The sequence below is a fragment of the Lissotriton helveticus genome, chromosome 8, assembly GCF_964261635.1.
Source record: "Lissotriton helveticus chromosome 8, aLisHel1.1, whole genome shotgun sequence".
NCBI classification, from domain to species: domain Eukaryota; kingdom Metazoa; phylum Chordata; class Amphibia; order Caudata; family Salamandridae; genus Lissotriton; species Lissotriton helveticus.
This window is the reverse complement of record NC_136069.1, coordinates 971,540,900-971,559,539: the sequence shown is the minus strand read 5'-3', so window position 1 is coordinate 971,559,539 and position 18,640 is coordinate 971,540,900. Positions and strand designations below refer to the sequence as shown.

General features: G+C 42.7%; 1 protein-coding gene across 1 annotated transcript in view; it reads left to right on the top strand.

Moving 5' to 3' along the window:
• Nucleotides 1–18,640, top strand: part of LOC144771837 (zona pellucida-like domain-containing protein 1) — a 558,912-nt gene that overhangs the window by 442,645 nt on the left and 97,627 nt on the right. The window contains exon 9 of the mRNA XM_078656105.1: nt 1,425–1,554. Coding sequence (XP_078512231.1) covers nt 1,425–1,554 — 130 coding nt within the window. The remainder of the gene's footprint in view (nt 1–1,424; nt 1,555–18,640) is intronic.

Below are 18,640 nucleotides of genomic sequence, written 5' to 3'. Positions count from 1 at the left end.
TGTTGGCTTTGCCAGTGCTTGTTTTTAATGCAGAGAAAAACATTGGTACCAGGTTGCCGTTTACCAATCTTATTTTTAAAGGAATCAATTTTAATGTTATTAGTTCACTTCATTTTTATTTTTGTTGCTGTGTTTAGGATTGTTGTCAACTTTGCACCCATCTTAAGAAACTAACAGCCTGATTCATGTACGGGCCGTTTTGCGTGGCCCTAATAGCGAATCATAGCGACTCGCTATTGAGGACACGCAAAACGGCATTCATGTAGGAATTGCTAAATCAATAGCGATTCCTACATGTTCTCTATTTGCGAGTAGCAATTTGCTACTCGCAAAAAAAGGAATAACTCCCCATTCATTCCTATGGGCCAAAAGGCCCATAGGAATGAATGGGGAGTATCCCATATTTGCGAGTAGCAATTTGCTACTCGCAAATCAGATAGCGAATTTAAGGGTGCCAGGGGTGTCCAAAGGACACCCTGTAGCACCCCTGAAATGCTAATTGAAACAGGTGTTGCGCACACACATGTCCAAGGGACATGTGTGTGTGCAACATGCAACTTAGAAAAATGCTTTTAAAAGCATTTTTCTAAGTTTTTGCTATTTACCGAGAGGTCTGACCTCTCGGTAAATAGCGGCCCAAAATTGCTAATTCGCAATTCTTAAATGTGTCATGAATAGCATTTAAGGAATCTCTAATAGAGATTCCTTAAATGCTACTCCTCGCATGTTTGCTAATTCTTTATTAGCGATTTTTGCATTTGGGATTGTGAATCCCAAAAGCAAAAATTGCACTCGCAAAGGGCCAGATTCTGAGAATCTGGCCCTTTTGCGAGCGCATTTACCTTCATGAATCAGGCTGTAATTTCCTGAAAAAGATTTTGCATTTTTAAGCTTCAATTCTTTTTCTTCAGTGTATTGTACACTTCGGGACACATGTTTCGAGAATCTAGTAAAAAGAAATATTCTTAAGAATATGTCCACTTGAGTTCGCGATGGGATTGTTGCCTTGTCAATATTAAGTTCTGGTTGCTCTACGGCAGTTCTCCAAATAGTTTATTGTCTCTGTCTTTATTTGCCTCTGAATGAGGAGGATGCATCATTTTGGATGAAATTATGATTGTACAGTGTGCAGTCTAGTCCTATGCAACGTGCATGCTCCCACCTCCTGCCCCATTGCATTTGATTTGCTGTTACCTATCCCCAACTGGACATTTTGTAAGATTATGGTCTGTGCTCAGCACTTGATGTTCAATATGTGTCTCAGAAGATAAAACATGTTCTTTAAAGCGTAACAATTCTCCCTCTCTCTATGACTGTACTATATTAAAACCCAGTTGAAAATAGCTAAGTGGAGCTTACTTCACCAGTTATTTATATACTGTGTATGCATTACTAAGTATAGACCCTTTTATTTCGCATTTTAGCAAGGGAACTGTACATCATCATTCAGACGAAAGAGGGATATTCGAGATGTTCGGGCTGCCGCATCCCCAGATGAGATTTCGCCAGCCTCTACAGTTACGTCATCTGGGATTTTAACTAACAGTGAAAATGGTAATTATTTTTTCGGGGGTTTAACATTAATTATGTACATGTCATTGATTTGAAATAATGGCGGATGAGTAGATCTTCGAAGTACACTTATAGTCTGTTTATTTTCGTTCTGTAATGTTATCAAGGGTTTCTGGTTTTAGGTAAACTCTCTAGTTACTAAGGGCCTCATTTATGGGTATTTGGCATAGGGCCACACAGCAAGACAACTTGCTGCACTGCCCTACGTCGAAAGTGAAAGGCCAGGAATGCACCGTATTTATTCAGTACAGTGCTTTTCTGTCCTTTCCCCTTCGCTGGTGCCATTTCGGCAGCTTAGCACCAAGGCAGATAGCCTTGCAGCAAGGGTGCAGGTGTTGTCAGCATTATTAAGTGCAGGAAAGGGCTCCTTCTTGCATAAAAACAATCCATAGAGGTGGGTTCTTCCTTCTATGAATGCAGCACCTAATAAAATAGGAAAAAAAGATGAAGAATAAAGTTATTTCTCCTCTTTATGTTTGCCCTGGCGAGGATTAAGATTTTGATGCATTTTCAGGTTTACAAGTCCTTGTAAACCTGGGAATACATCAAACACAATGGGAGTTGTATGGGAACACCCATGGAATGCCTCTCTTGTGCAGAGTAAGGCGATGCAGCGATTTGCGCTGTGTTGCCTTACTCAAGATTTATGAGGCAACTCAGTATGGCCTTGCATGGGTTCATAAATCTGGCTCAGAGCCTTGTGTCACGCATGTCCCACTTTGCATGGTGCAGACATGACTCACGGTTCTCATAAATTTGCCTCTATATGTTTACGCAGGTGCTCACATAACACATGGCAGAGCTGCATGGTGGAAAATAGTGGAAAGTGTGGCACTGGTCAACTTTTGCCTGAAAAAACTATTTTGCAACAGATGCTGAGCGAGTGCATCACCAAAGTTACCGGTGATGTAGAGCACTATGGTTCAGATTTACAAACCTATCAAACAATGCAGCACATACTCTGTGTGAGTCTAGCAAACGTTTTACACTGGAAAGGTACTTTTTTAGTACAAAAAAATATTCTCATACTAATTAAAAAAATTCTCCCACTTTGGATGTGTGCTGTACGGTGCAGCATACAAGCAAAGTGGGACATTTTAGGAGAATTAAAAGCATTTCTCATTTTGAACACCTGCTTTCTAGTGGCATTGGTATTTGGCACAGAACCATGTCTACTACTATTAGTACTTGGGGCCCGATGTAGGTAATTCTTAATTACCACTTCTTAAATACCGAATTTTACCGATTCGGTATTTAAGAAGTGGTAAATATGAAGGGGGGAGATGTAGGTATTTCCAGATGTGTAAATACCGAATCTTTAAGATTCGGTATTTACCGAATCTGGAAATACCGAATCGGTATTTCCCATTGATTCCTATGGGCTGTGAAGCCCATAGGAATCAATGGGCAATACCGATTCTGTAATTACAGAATCTGTAAATACCGATTTTAGCAAGGGTGCAGGGGGTGTCACTTTGACACCCTCTGGCACCCCAAAAATAGGCATGTGCGCCATGTGGCACACAGACATGCCCTAAGGGCATGTCTGTCTGTCACATGGCTAGGTGTGCATGCACACATGTGCATGCACACCTGAATTCGGTATTTTAACACCCAATTGGATTGGGTGTTAAAATACCGAATCTGAAAGGCCTGCGGCACTCAAAGATGTGCTACCTACATATGCTTTAACAGACTCGGGGCCAGATGTAGGTAGAACTTATTTACAGATTCTTAATTACCGAATTTTACCGATTCAGTAATTAAGAATCAGTAAATAAGAAGGGGGGGTATGTAGGAACATCTAGATGTTCCATTTACCGAATCGGTAAATATCTGTATTTACCGATTCGGTAAATACCGACCGGTAATGCTCCATTCATTCCTATGGGCTTTGAAGCCCATAGGAATGAATGGGGCATTACCGGTCGGTATTTACCGAATCGGTAAATACCGATTTTGACAAGGGTGCAGGGGGTGTCACTTTGACACCCTCTAGCACCCCCAAAAAAGGTTCGGGGGCCATGTGGCAGGCATACCTGCCCTAAGGGCAGGTCTGCCTGTCATATGGCACAGGTGTGCATGCACACATGTGCATGCACACCTGAATCGGTATTTTACCATCAAATTGAATTTGATGGTAAAATACCGAATTTGTAGGGCTTGTGGGACTCAGAAGAGTCCCACCTACATCTCAATTTTACCGATTCTGTAAAAATACCGGTCGGTAAATTTACCGACCGGTATATTTACCGAATCGGTAAAATTACCGAAATGGCCTGTTGCAATCCCCCTACATCTCAAAAGCCAAATACCGGTCGGTAACGGCCGAAATCGGCCGTTACCGACCGGTATTTGGCTACCTACATCTGGCCCTGAGTATTTTAACCGAGTCTGTATTTACCGATTCGGTAATTTTACCGAATCTGTAAATACAGATTCGGTACAATACCGATTCTGTAAAGCATGCTCCTACATCTCAAAATCCAATTACCGGTCGGTAACGGCCGAATTCGGCCGTTACCGACCGGTAATTGGCCACCTACATCTGGCCCATAGTGTTTTGTGTCAAACACCATGGAGGTTGCATGGGACAGCCAAGGTACCACCCGTGAAATGCCCTTTTGAAGCAGAGTAAAGCAAAGCAGTGATTCACGCTGGTTTACATTACTTTTTCGTACAAACCAACGCAAATACCAATTTATGTTGGTTTGTAAATCCAAAAAAGGATTTTGAGTCGGGCCTGTGTTTAAAACATTACACAAACCCGATGCAAAATCTTTGTAAATTTGGGGGAGTCCATCATAGAATCTGTGTAAAAGGAGCTTAATGAGATGGGAACAGCATAAACACCCATAGGTTTTTCTCATGGCCAGCTCTTCTAAAATGGCATGTTCCGAGTTTGAGTGAAAATCTAACTGCCCAAAGAAACCAGGTGAAAACTAATGTGGCAAGTGGAATGTCACATGATATAACGTAAAATTGCATATTTTGGTGGCTCATCTCAGGGAGGGGAGTTTGTCGTCACATTGAAATTTGTACTTGAGTATAAATATCATGAAAGACATCGCTAGATCACCTTCATGGAGTAGTGCAGCATTTAGCGTTGTGCTAAAAAAGCAATTTTTAACGCAGACAGTGACATCATTGGCATTCGTCTCTTGTTAATTTTTTCAGTGTGATTTTTTCCTGTATTTATGCGATAAAGTGCTCCTGTTTTTCCTACACCAGTGCTCTGCGTGAATTGTATTTGAACTGAGAATAGATGCTCTGCAAAGGCCAGGAGAAGCTAGAGATGCATGATTGAATGATAATCCACTTCACTTGATATTACATGCAAATGAAAACATTATTCAGACTTTCCATTTGTTCTAATCAGTAATTCAGGAAATGTGCATATTTCTGGGTATAACAAGAGCTAATAACATAATACCACTGTTTTTATCAGTGAAAATGGTGTGCATCTTTTTTTCTATATAGCTAGCCATCTTTTCTATACAAAAATATTTTCCGAATTGAGTAAATGCTTTATTTATCTTGTTGTGTATATAATGGGATATAAGCCTTATAGCGCATTATGTTAAGCGAGCTAATTTGTTCTTGCACATTTATTGCACCTTATCAAGAATACATTATATACCGATGTGCTTTTCTGGTGGATTTGAAACCCCTTGCTAACTGTCCAAGATTCAGGGCCCTCTTTTATTTGATTTCAATATTTTTGGAAAATATGGGACTTTTTTCTAAGTCTTATTGTCCTTCAAAATTGATTCTATTGATTTTTTTGTTTCTGTAATTCCTAAGTCTGATGTTTTGTTACTAGAAGAAGTGACCGGTTCCAAGATTTTGCTTTCTGTAGACTACTGCTTATCATTATAACTACAAGAAGATATACTTGATTGTCAATTTTTCTTTTTATTTCTTTTGCATATTTGTTCAACAAGCTCTTTAATGCAAAATCTATTTTAAGTCTCTAGAATTCTTTAAAGCGTATTCTACATTTTGAGCTTGCTCGATGTATGCAAGATATAATTTTGTATATATACACATAATACACATATTTATATTCACATACATATATATGTGAAACAACAGAATTCTAATGACAAAGAATCCAGACGAGCCCGTAATCCTTTCTTCAATTATTTATTTCGGCACAGCAAACAGACGAGGATAACGCGTTTCGAACAACCCTGGTTGTTCTTGGTCACATGACCCGCGTTCCTCACACACCACCTTTTAAAGGTGTATTCACGTTTTTTTCTCAATTTGTGCTTTATTGCTCCATGGCACAAACAAAAATGATTTCCCCAAGGCGCAAATTCATCCACCTCATTTAACTAAAGAGTAAAACGGAAGAAAATAATACCATCAAAAAATTCATGTGATAAAGTGCAAAGATAAATAAACCAGCTCATAATCTTGATTTTCATTCTGTTTCAATACAGTGGGCTATCCGTCACATCAGATTAAGGTTTATTACCAAAGAGTTCATGTTTCCCAATAAACCAAAACCTCATTACATAGCAAATCATGCAAAGTATCGGTATAGTACCCTTATATACTTTCTTCCTCGTGATACACATCGGTATTAGATAAACAATTCATATATTTCAAAATTGAAGGTCCATAACCTGTCTTTTGAAATCACTTCATAATCCACCTGTGGAAACGGGAGAAGACAAGGTTTTGGTATGCTGCAAAGTTTACACTTCATACAATACTATTTACACATGAGATATAACTCTTGATCTTATCATAACAGTATGTAGTTGCTAGCCCTACACTAATTAGCTGGTGTATGTTTCGTGAGAGTGTGAGGGTATACGGGATAGGAAATTAAAAACAAAGATGTTTTAAAAATATCTGATGGGTAGTCAGTCTAGTGTCCTCCAATCATTTTGTCCAACAGGGTACCATTTAATTTCCCTCTAAATGGGAATGTAGTTCTTCATCCATGTTCATACCACCCGGGAAGCGAGTTCCTGCCAATAAGATCAATCTTGACTCTAGTTTGCGTAGTGCAGCTAACCTATCTCCACCCCTGATGTTACTTTTAACTGTGGCAAATCCCACATACTTAGCTGTTGATGTTTTGCCCTGATGGAACTGATTAAAATGCCTTGCGGTACTGTATGAGAGGTCTTTGTTTGTAATCGTGCGCCAGTGTTCTAATATTAGTTTTTTTACTGATGCCGTTGTTGACCCTATGTACCATAGGTCACATGGGCATCGTATAAGATATACCACATAGTCGGTGGAACATGTTATACAGGGTTTGATTTCCCATTTTCTCTTGGTATTAGAAGAAAGATTTCATTGCAGTTTACACTATCCCTACAGGCCTTACAGTTGCCACACTTTCGAAAGCCTTTGCCTTCTTGCAACCAATCTATTTCTTTCGGTGCTAAGTGGCTCTGTACTAGACAATCTTTCAAAGATTGTCCCTGTTTGTAAGAAATGTCTAGGGTAGTTCCAATTGAGTTTCTCAAGATAGGATCCTGTCTTAAGATATCCCATCTGTTTTTTAGAATTTGTCTTATTTGATGGGACTGGCCATGGTATTTCGTTATAAATCTGATCTCAGGTGTATTTATCTTAGAAATCTTGTTTTTCGTGGTTGTCAATGCCTCCTCTCTGGATACTTTACTCACTCTTTCTACAGCCTCTTTTAAAGATTTATTAGAGTATCCCCGGGCTAAAAATCTCTCTCTCATGTCTGCCTTTGTTTGTTGGAACTGAACCTCATTGGAGCAGTTCCGTTTTGCCCTCAGGAACTCATTGAATGGAATTCCCCATCTAAAATTCGGGGGATGTGCACTAGAAGAGTGAAGAATAGAGTTTCCTGCCGTGTCTTTCCTGAATAGGGTCGTGGTTAAGTGGTTTTGTGCCTTGGTAATTCTGACGTCTAGAAAATCTACTGTGTGTTGGCTGTAGTGTCTAATAAATTTGAGATTGACTTCATTGATGTTTAAACAGTCAATGAAGAGATTCAAGTCTTTTTCCAACCCTCTCCACACAAAAAAGATGTTGTCAATGTATCGCGTCCACCTTCTCACATTTAGTGCCCACTTCTCTGTAAGGTCGTTCCAGAGCACCTGCTTCTCCCACCAGCCAACCAACATGTTGGCATAGCTGGGAGCGAAGCAGGTGCCCATGGAAGTACTCTGTTGCTGTCTGTAGTAGACTTTGTCAAACAAAAAAATATTTCCATTCAGACACAGTTGAATCATTTCAAGTAACATACATGTATGTTCCCAGTATTCCATCCTGTGTTGCTTCAGGAAAAATTGGCATGCCTTGATGCCGTCCCTGTGTCTTATACTAGTGTATAAGGATTCGACATCAAGGCATACCAACCAGCACTGATCATCCACTTCCAACTTTGAAATTTTGTGTATGAAATCGGTGGTGTCTCTTGTGTACGATGTTAGTTCTTGTACATTAGAAAAAAGAAAATAGTCAATGTAGATGCTAGTGTGTTCAAAGAGACTGTTTATGGATGAGACTATTGGTCTCCCTGGCGGTCTAGTCAGGCTTTTGTGCACTTTTGGTAGCAAATAGAATGTGGGGGTTACTGGGTTATCTTTATGCAGGTATCTTTCCTCATCCCATGTTAACAATCCCCTTCCTTGTCTGTGCTCCAATTTTTTGTAATAAGTCTCTTGTATGTTGACCAGATATTTCTTATCCACCTTGCAATAACTTATAGTATCCAATAATTGTCTTTTTGCCTCATCCATATACATCTCCCTGGGCATAAGCACAATGTTTCCCCCTTTGTCGGAGCGTTTTATTATTGTGTTTGTGTCCTGTTTCAGGTTTTGGATTACTTTCCATTGCTCTTTATTAAAATTCTTGCTCAAAGAGCGTTGCATGATCAATTTGTCCAAATCTCCTTTGACTAAGTCACTGAATACATCTACATTGTCTCTTGGCATAATAGGTACAAATTTACTCTTTCTCCGGAAGGTGGTACCGGCCGGGGCATCCGTGACTCTGTCTGTAATATTAGTCACTTGCCTTCCAATAGTTATATCGAAAGGATCTGTTATGACTGAACCACTTGGCTGACTGTTTTGATTCCCTAGTGTAGTTAATGTTGTAAGTATTGGGATAGCCCCTATCGTGGGGCCTCCTATGTCTAAATCTCTACCATCTTTGGTTTGCTGTGATTTGTTTTTACCCGCATGTATTTTACATAATTTCAGTTTTCTCTCAAATTTATAAAGATCAGCTCGCACATCGGCATATATATATATATATATATATATATATATTACCTACTGGCGGTCGCCAGTAGGTATATATAGTTAGGATTTTTTCTCTATGGGATTTTTGAAAATTCTATGTCTAATAACTTTGCCGTTTGTGGACGGAATTGGCTGACATTTTCAGGAAAATGGCACATTTTGTTTCTGAGCAGCCTTTGAAAATTTGGGGGGGGTTCGTCAAGGGGGGGCCGAGAAAAAAGGGGGGTCCCAAAACGCGTTTTTCCCATGTTAATTTCCATAGGGCGGTTGGCCTCACTTTTAGCCCGAACGGCTGAATGGATTTGCACGAAACTTGGCAAAATTGTAGGGACTGGTAGCCCGATGTGCCTTTTGTAGGTCTCAATATATGTGCTCCAGTGGATTTTGAGAAATTAACGTTTAAAAAAAGATATATATCTGTAACAGCGGACCGGGCAGCGGCCCAGGACGCGTACTTTTCGCGCAACGGAGCTTTGTGAAGCGAAGCTGATTGGTTCTCTGGCGTCTGTCAACATTCCAAAAAGTCCGTAGCGGCCGCCATCTTGTCTCTCGGTAGGATCGAGAGACAAGAGGAGGCCAAAGCGAAGGGGCAAATGACCATAAGGGGGAATAGTAGATCCTCGCTGACCCCCTACGTTTGATGTGGAGGTTTTAAAAGGGCCCCGCGGGGCAAAAAAAACCCAAAATAATAATAATCGAACGGCTGAATGGATTTGCACGAAACTTGGCAAAATATTAGGGACTGGTAGCCCGATGTGCCTTTGCTAGGTCTCAATATATGTGCTCCAGTGGATTTTGAGAAATTAACGTTAAAAAAAAGATATATATCTGTAACAGCGCACCGCTTCGCGTACTTTTCGCGTTACGGAGCTTTGCGAAGCGAAGCTGATTGGCTCTCCGGTGTCTGTAAACATTCCAAACAGTACGTAGCGGCTGCCATCTTGTCTCTCGGTAGGATCGAGAGACAAGAGGAGGCCAAAGCGAAGGGGCAAATGACCATAAGGGGGCATAGTAGATCCTCGCTGACCCCCTAGGTTTGATGTGGAGGTTTTAAAAGGGCCCCGCGGGGCAAAAAAAAATAATAATAATAATAATCGAACGGCTGAATGGATTTGCACGAAACTTGGTAAAATATTAGGGACTGGTAGCCCGATGTGCCTTTGCTATGTCTCAATATATGTGCTTCAGTGCATTTTGAGAAATTAACGTTCAAAAACAAGATATATATCTGTAACAGCGCTCCGCTTCGCGGAGATAAAATTATATCTGTATTACCTAGCTGTTGCTAACACCAGTTAGCGACGGCTAGTAGGAGATAGCGACCATCTTGGGTCCCACTTTGCATGTGAGTGATATTTATCACTAATGACATGCAAAGTGGGCATGCCAAGATGTTAGCGACTGGAAACAGTCGCTAACATCGCTATCTCCTATTATCAACTTTTGGAAATATTCGAGATAAGCGCGAATATCTCCAAAAAGTAACAGCTGCCCTGAGCAGTTCTTAGCCATGTTATCCAATGGGAGGTGGATAACATGGCTAAGAGCATTAGCTCGGTAATGCATGAATATCGCTGAGTTTTCAGCGATATTAATGCATTGCGGTCGTTTTTTATCGTATTTGCGATAAACCTTGATAATAGCAAGGTTTATCTGCGATAATTTCTGACGGTAAAAAAATCTTTGCAATGCATCGTTAGGGATAAATATCGCTTAACTTTGGTAATATGCCCCAACGTCTGTTAACGTTCGATTCGAAGGAAATCAGGAAGTGTTGAAAAACATTGTCTGCGCCATCTTGTCTTTTTTCAAATGCCACACTTTTGTCGTGCACGGCAGCCATTTTAGATGCCTTGACCAGACCCACTCTGTGCACGCTGTCGATCCTTAGCATGGCTCCCCACCCTCGCAAGCATCTCACCCAGGCAGTGGTCACCCCCGCTCTCTGTCTTATGCATGGGTAATAAACCTCCCCCCATCTGCGCTGCTCTTCCCTGAGAATCACACCCTGTGCCCGCCCGACACCTCCCTTTCGCCCTATTCACTACCGCACCCTCTGACACTCCTTTTCCTCTGTGTCCGATTGTCCAGGCCGGTCCTAGGCTATCAGCTAGCCCTGCAGATGTAGTTTATGGCCACAGCTGTAAAGAATCACCCCTCTTCAAAGGAGTTATAGTAGATCAAGGCCCACACTCGATGAGATCCGTCACAGCAGAAGCGTTGCTATTATCTGAAAACCATCCTGTATTGTGATTGGGGAGGGGACCGAGCGTGAAGCGGAAGATTCCAGGGATGACTCTTTGTACATCAAAGTTTTTACAATTATGTGTCACATTAAAAATATATAGCACTCCGACAAAGTAGTAAGATTATAAAACTTTAATAATTTATAAATATATACAAGAAAACAAAAATAGTAATAACATATAAACATTTTTAGGGAAAAACAACGAAGTAGCGGTCGGCTGTGCGAATAGTCCCAACGCAGCACAACGTCCAGATTTCCGGCGGGGGGTGGGTCATCAGTAGCAAACTGTTGTGCGAATAGTTCCAAGGCAGCAGAACGCGCCGAAATCTAGATGACACGAAAGTGATGTCTAGTAAGTTGCCACCCAGCAAATAACGGCGTGGGGCGTCGCGGGGGGTGGGTCATCAGTAGCAAACTGTTGTGCGAATAGTTCCAAGGCAGCAGAACGATGGCACCAAGGTGATGTCCAGTAAGTTGCCGCACTGGTTTTGGTATCCTACAATGCTGCTCCGAATAACGGCGTGGGGCGCCCCGGGGGAGGCGGCGTGAACGGGCCTCTCCAGGTGGAGTCTCATCTGTTTTAGTGGGGCGCCCCTTTACCATTTCAGTTGCCATTCCGTCCGCTTTTGGTCCACTGTGTCAAAATCCGCCATTCAGCTGAGTTGCGCCCACTCTTGCGGTGCAGCGATAGGCGGCTGCCACAGGACTCTCAAAATGGCGGCAGGCTCTTTCCTTTTTGGGCGTGGTCCACTGAAATGGCCCTGGGACACCTTGGAAATCGGACGCTTGTCTGCTAGGTCTTGGACCCCATTCTCGAAAGCGTCCCCTCCGCCTTGAGAATTCATCAAAAGTTTTGGGGGCCCCGACTCCTGCAGGCTTCTGGTGGGGAGCGGCTGCCATGATTGCTCGCGGAATGACCACGACGGAGCTACGAGATGGTGGTGCTCTCATGCTGACGCCAGTTTAGTCTGAAACATCCAGAAACAAGGTGGGGCTTTCATCGTTTGGGGGGAAAAAAAAGTTTTCATCCAATGAAAAGTGTTGTTTTTAGGTCATATGATCAAGTCTTCCATCATTAGGAAACCAAAAGTAAAATGAACCAATGAAAAGTTTTATAAACAAGTCACATGACCTGTTATGCGGCATAGGGTATAAAATGCGGAGAAAATACGTTGGCACGTGAGGCGGCGTCAGTAGCGGACTGATGTGCGAATAGGCCGAAGGCAATACAACGCGCCAAGATCCGGATGGCACCGAGGTGGTGTCCAGCAAGTTGCAGCACTGGTGTGGCCATCCTACAATGCTGAAAGTCGGCGTGGGGCGCCCCGTTGGCCTGTGAGTTTGCGTCAGTAGTGGACCGATGTGCGAATAGGCCGAAGGCAGCACAACGCGCCAAGATCCGGATGGCACCGAGGTGGTGTCTAGTAAGTTGTCGCACTTCTGTGGCCATCCTACAATGTTGAAAGTCGGCGTGGGGCGCCCCGTTGGCCTGTGAGATGGCGTCAGTAGCGGACCGATGTGCGAATGGGGCCAAAGGCAGCGCAACAATATTTTCTGACTGACACCACAAGGCGCTGAGATGCCAAGATCCGGATGGCACCGAGGTGATGTCTAAGTTGCGGACTGATGTGCGAATGGGGCCAAAGGCAGCGTAACAATATTTTTTGTATGGAAGATACCACTAGGCGTTGAGATGCCAAGATTCGGATGGCACTGAGGTGATGTCTAGCAAGTTGCTGTACTGGTGTGGTCATCCTACAATGCTGAAACTCGGCGTGGGTCGCCCCATTAGCCTGTGAGATGGCGTCAGTAGCGGACCGATGTGCGAATAGGCCGAAGGCAGCACAACGCGCCAAGATCCGGATGTCACCGTGGTGGTTTCATAGTTGAGAGGCACTTCATCTGCAGTGGGGCGCCGAGATCCGGATGGCACCGAGGTGATGTCTAGCAAGTTGCTGTACTGGTGTGGTCATCCTACAATGCTGAAACTCGGCGTGGGTCGCCCCATTAGCCTGTGAGATGGCGTCAGTAGTGGACCGATGTGCGAATAGGCCGAAGGCAGCACAACGCGCCAAGATCTGGATGTCACCGTGGTGGTTTCATAGTTGAGAGGCACTTCATCTGCAGTGGGGCGCCGAGATCCGGATGGCACCGAGGTGATGTCTAGCAAGTTGCTGTACTGGTGTGGTTATTCTACAATGCTGAAAGTCGGCGTGGGGCGCCCCATTAGCCTGTGAGATGGCGTCAGTAGCGGACTGATGTGCGAATGGGGCCAAAGGCAGCGCAATAATATTTTCTGAAGAGAAGACACCAAAAGGTGCTGACATTCCAAGATCCGGATGGCACCGAGGTGGTGTCTAAGTTGCGGACTGATGTGCGAATGGGGCCAAAGGCAGCGTAACAATATTTTTTGTATGGAAGATACCACTAGGCGTTGAGATGCCAAGATTCGGATGGCACTGAGGTGATGTCTAGCAAGTTGCTGTACTGGTGTGGTCATCCTACAATGCTGAAACTCGGCGTGGGTCGCCCCATTAGCCTGTGAGATGGCGTCAGTAGAGGACCGATGTGCGAATAGGCCGAAGGCAGCACAACGCGCCAAGATCCGGATGTCACCGTGGTGGTTTCATAGTTGAGAGGCACTTCATCTGCAGTGGGGCGCCGAGATCCGGATGGCACCGAGGTGATGTCTAGCAAGTTGCTGTACTGGTGTGGTCATCCTACAATGCTGAAACTCGGCGTGGGTCGCCCCATTAGCCTGTGAGATGGTGTCAGTAGCGGACCGATGTGCGAATAGGCCGAAGGCAGCACAACGCGCCAAGATCCGGATGTCACCGTGGTGGTTTCATAGTTGAGAGGCACTTCATCTGCAGTGGGGCGCCGAGATCCGGATGGCACCGAGGTGATGTCTAGCAAGTTGCTGTACTGGTGTGGTTATTCTACAATGCTGAAAGTCGGCGTGGGGCGCCCCATTAGCCTGTGAGATGGCGTCAGTAGCGGACTGATGTGCGAATGGGGCCAAAGGCAGCGCAATAATATTTTCTGAAGAGAAGACACCAAAAGGTGCTGACATTCCAAGATCCGGATGGCACCGAGGTGGTGTCTAGCAAGCTATGCAGTTGAGTTGTGTGCGCACTTGCGGCGAATAGGTCGAAGGCAGCATAACAATGTTTTCTGAATAGGAGACACCACAAGGCGTTGAGATTCGGTTACCACCGAGGTGATGTCTAGCAAGTTGCCGCACTGGTGTGGCCATCCTACAATACTGCTCCGAATAACGGCGTGGGGTGCCCGAAGGGGGGGGGGGCCGGCGTGAATGGGCCTTCCTAGGTGGAGGCTCGTCTGCTGTAGTGGGGCGCCCCTTTACCGTTTCAGTTGCCATTCAGCTGAGTTTCGGCTGCTCTTGATGCTACAGCGACAGGCGGCTGCAAGAGGACTCTCAAAATGGCGGCCTGTTCTTTGGATTTGGGCCTGGTCCACTAAAATGGCCCTGGGACACCTTAGAACTCGGACGCTCGATTTTTTTTTCCTTTCCTGTACATGCAAAAAAAGGTAAATGCCCGGTACGTTACACGCTTCATCTGCCACGATGAACTCTCCAGAGGAACCGAAAAAAAATATAGTTGTGGTAACTATACCATGCATCGTCATATGGAGAGGTGGCACCAATTAATTATAGTGCTGCATAAAAGAGAGATTTGGAGGAGAACCCCTGACCTGCTAGTACATTCATCAAAGAAGTGGCACTGAGAGCTTCAGAGGCAAGGGAAACGGTCCCAAATATTTAGAAGAACTTTGGAAAGATTAAAATGACATGTTTAGATTGTGGCAAATTAATTTCATGTGGACAGATGAGTGTTACTCTAATAAATACAGCATATGAACATCATCATAGTCGATGGTTGGTAGAGACATTTTGACTATATCCTGGACCTGCCCGTCCTCGCCCAAAATGGCGCCGGAATAAATGGGACTCGTAACTCCTTGTTGTGTACTGGTTGCAGAACCTTGAAATCACGAGATACGTATGCAGTTTTGAAGCACATGGCGGGCGGGGACGAGAATTGATTGAATATTTCGACATCCCTATTGATATTAAGTTCTGATGTGTTATTGATTACTGTACTGTTGAAAGTTCGAATTAACGTCACCCATGGTACTTGCCCGCAAATGTATATCTAGATAATTTTATTGTAACTGGCCCTGTCGTATTTTAATTATAAAATGTACGTCCACCGATTCCGTAACTGTTAGACACCTTAGTTCTTGCAACCTAATGGCTCGCCCGTTACGTTCCTCTACAGTGTAAATGTCTATTCATCATATACGATTACAGTTTGCTCTGTGGCAGGCCCACGTGGTTATAGGCTCGTATTTGTATAATGAAATTTTCACAATAAAGGTTTTTAAAAGAAAACATGGTAGTAGTATATACATTGGTAAAGTTTTTAATAATAGTGACTGTTTTAGAATCATTAAAAGGCAAGTGAAATAAAGCAGACCAATTACATGAAGGGTAAAAGGTATAATACGAAGGAACGCAGTAAAGATAAATGGTCAAGGGCTGTTGTGTTTTCTATTCCTGCAACATAAAGTGATCGATAAGAATCTCATATTCAGGCTTATCGGCGACTAAGACAGCAGGTCGACCCTCTTTTGCTCAACGGCTCCGTCATGGGACGAAGAAACGCTCTTTTTCTCGAAAAAAGAATATATTTTACTTGCAGGACAGTTGTAAAATTTCCGGGAAAGTACATTAGCCTGGAACATTATAACATATATTTAAGAAAAAATAATGTTCGGAAGTAATGAAAAGCGTAATTTTTAGGTCATATGACCAAGCCTTTCATCATTACAATAAGAAAAGTAAAATGAACCAATGAAAAGTTTTATTAACAAGTCACATGACTTGTTATGCTTACGTTACGCGCTGCGCGCCCCGGATGACTTCCGGATGCGCTAACGCGGCGCGTCATATGACGCATTACGCGACAACGCAGGTACAGAATATAGTCAAAATGTCTCCACCAACCAGCGGTCGGAACACAACCCCTTTCAGCAGGCTAAATAGTTCTGTTAAATGACAACAGAAGGGACAGGCAACAAGAACCATCAGTCAAAGAGGGGAGGGCTAGTTCTTCTCTACCGGGTTACATTGGGGCGCTACCGGAACTGATCGAATTGGTAGTCTACAGTGTTTCTGGATGTTTCAGACTGAAGCTGGGGTTAGCATGAGAGCAGCACCATTTCGTAGCTCCGTCGTGGTCATTCCGCAACCAATCATGGCAGCCGTTCTTTATCGTTATTTTGGGCGGGGTGGGTGGCGGAGCCGAGCTGTTTTGCAGCCATCATTGTGTGGAGTTCAGTTCATCTCACTAGTTTTGTATTTGTCATGAGGGGTTGTTCCTAATGTTTCTATTTTAGCGAGGTCAAAAAGAAATCCCATTAGTGGCCTACTGATTTTACTCGATTCCTTTTCTTTTTTTTTACACGATTTTTCGTTATCTGCAAAGACTAAACAGAGTATTGCGACTCTGTGTTTGTTTGTAAATAGAGAATGAACCAAAGAGAACTAATTCTAAAACAGTAAATACTTGGATAACAATCAATCAAATGGAGAGAGAAGCAGGCACGACGGATTACAATGGGGGCAAAGGCCTGCGTTAACTACCTTTCACTATCTGCAAAGAGAGAGTACTCCTAATAGAAATGAGGGGGGGGCACCATTCAAAGCAGATCAGTGTGCATAAACACGAAAATGTTTTCACTTACCACGTACTTGACATTCGACAGCTTATGATATTTGCTATTAAAAAACCATTGAAATTCACTGAAAAAACCATAGGTTATAGACCATATATAGTTAGGAATTAGCATTTACAAAACCTTGAAAATTCACTGAAAAAACCATAGGTTATAGACCATATATAGTTAGGAATTAGCATTTAAAAAACCTTATTTTACTCACACAAAACCATTGAAATTCCATATATAGTTAGTTGCACTAACTATATATCGCGCACCCGCAATCCACTGCTGATCATGTCACATATTACATCATTCATGACATGGTCAGTGACATCACTGATGACATCACTGATGACATCTCAAATGACATCACTGATGACATCACTGATGACATCTCAAATGACATCACTGATGACATCACTGATGACATCTCAAATGACATCACTGATGACATCACTGATGACATCATCCAGTGACTGTGTGTTTCTGTAAAGTTTAAATATGTTTGATATATTGAAGAATGAGTGGATGTATAAGTGTCTGGATGAAGGATTTAGTAGGTGCGTGACTGACTGTGAGTGAGTGAATAAATGTGTCGTACTAAATGCATGGGTTAGTGACTAAACAGTCTGAATGTGTGCATCAGTATGTCTGTTGTGATGTAAACTGCTGCATGTGTTGATCATTAGCTATACGAGAGGCTATATGTGTTATTGATTGGTTGCCCAAGTATTTGTATGGGAGATTGAGTTTGTGTGGGGGTGGCTGGGAGGTGTGTGACTCTGTGCATAGATGTGTCAGCAGTTGATTCACTAGGTGTATGAGTTCAAGAGTGCATGTGGAAACAGCTACATGGGCAGTTGACTGTGTGCATGAGTGTATTGATGAGTGAATGGATATCTCAATGCTACATGTCATAGTAAGTACATATGTAAAACACAGTACATGTGAGAGTTGGCATATATAATTAACTGTGCATGAGAGCCACTGAATGTGTGAGTGGCTGTATGGATCATTGTGAACTTGTATCAGGGATTGTGTAAGAGAGTAAATATGTGTTAGTATATGCTTGAATAAGTAAGGTGTGTATAACTGTATAGTTAAGGAAATGGAGGTGAGATTGTTTCTTTGCATGACTGACTAGGTGTGTGAGTAACTCCATGGATGAGTGACAGTGTGTGAGTGTCTGTATACACTGAGTGTATCTAAGGTTATATTAGAGTCTGAAGAGGTTTATCGTATTAGCACAAGAATGATGTCAAATGAGATGTCATCAGTGATGTCATCAGTGATGTCATTTGAGATGTCATCAGTGATGTCATCAGTGATGTCACTGACCATGTCATGAATGATGTAATATGTGACATGATCAGCAGTGGATTGCGGGTGCGCGATATATAGTTAGTGCAACTAACTATATATGGAATTTCAATGGTTTTGTGTGAGTAAAATAAGGTTTTTTAAATGCTAATTCCTAACTATATATGGTCTATAACCTATGGTTTTTTCAGTGAATTTTCAAGGTTTTGTAAATGCTAATTCCTAACTATATATGGTCTATAACCTATGGTTTTTTCAGTGAATATATATATATATATATATATATATATATATATATATATATATATATATATATATATATCCAACAAATCAGGTAAGCACCAAAGGAGAGAGGCCACAGGAAGCACTCGTAGTTCAATTCTTTAATGTCAAAACCTGGCCAGCAGACGCCTCACCAGGGTGCAGCATCTAAGTTCTTATTGCCAGCCAGACGCGTTTCAGGAACTCAATCCTTTCATCAGTGGCGCTGCAATGAAAT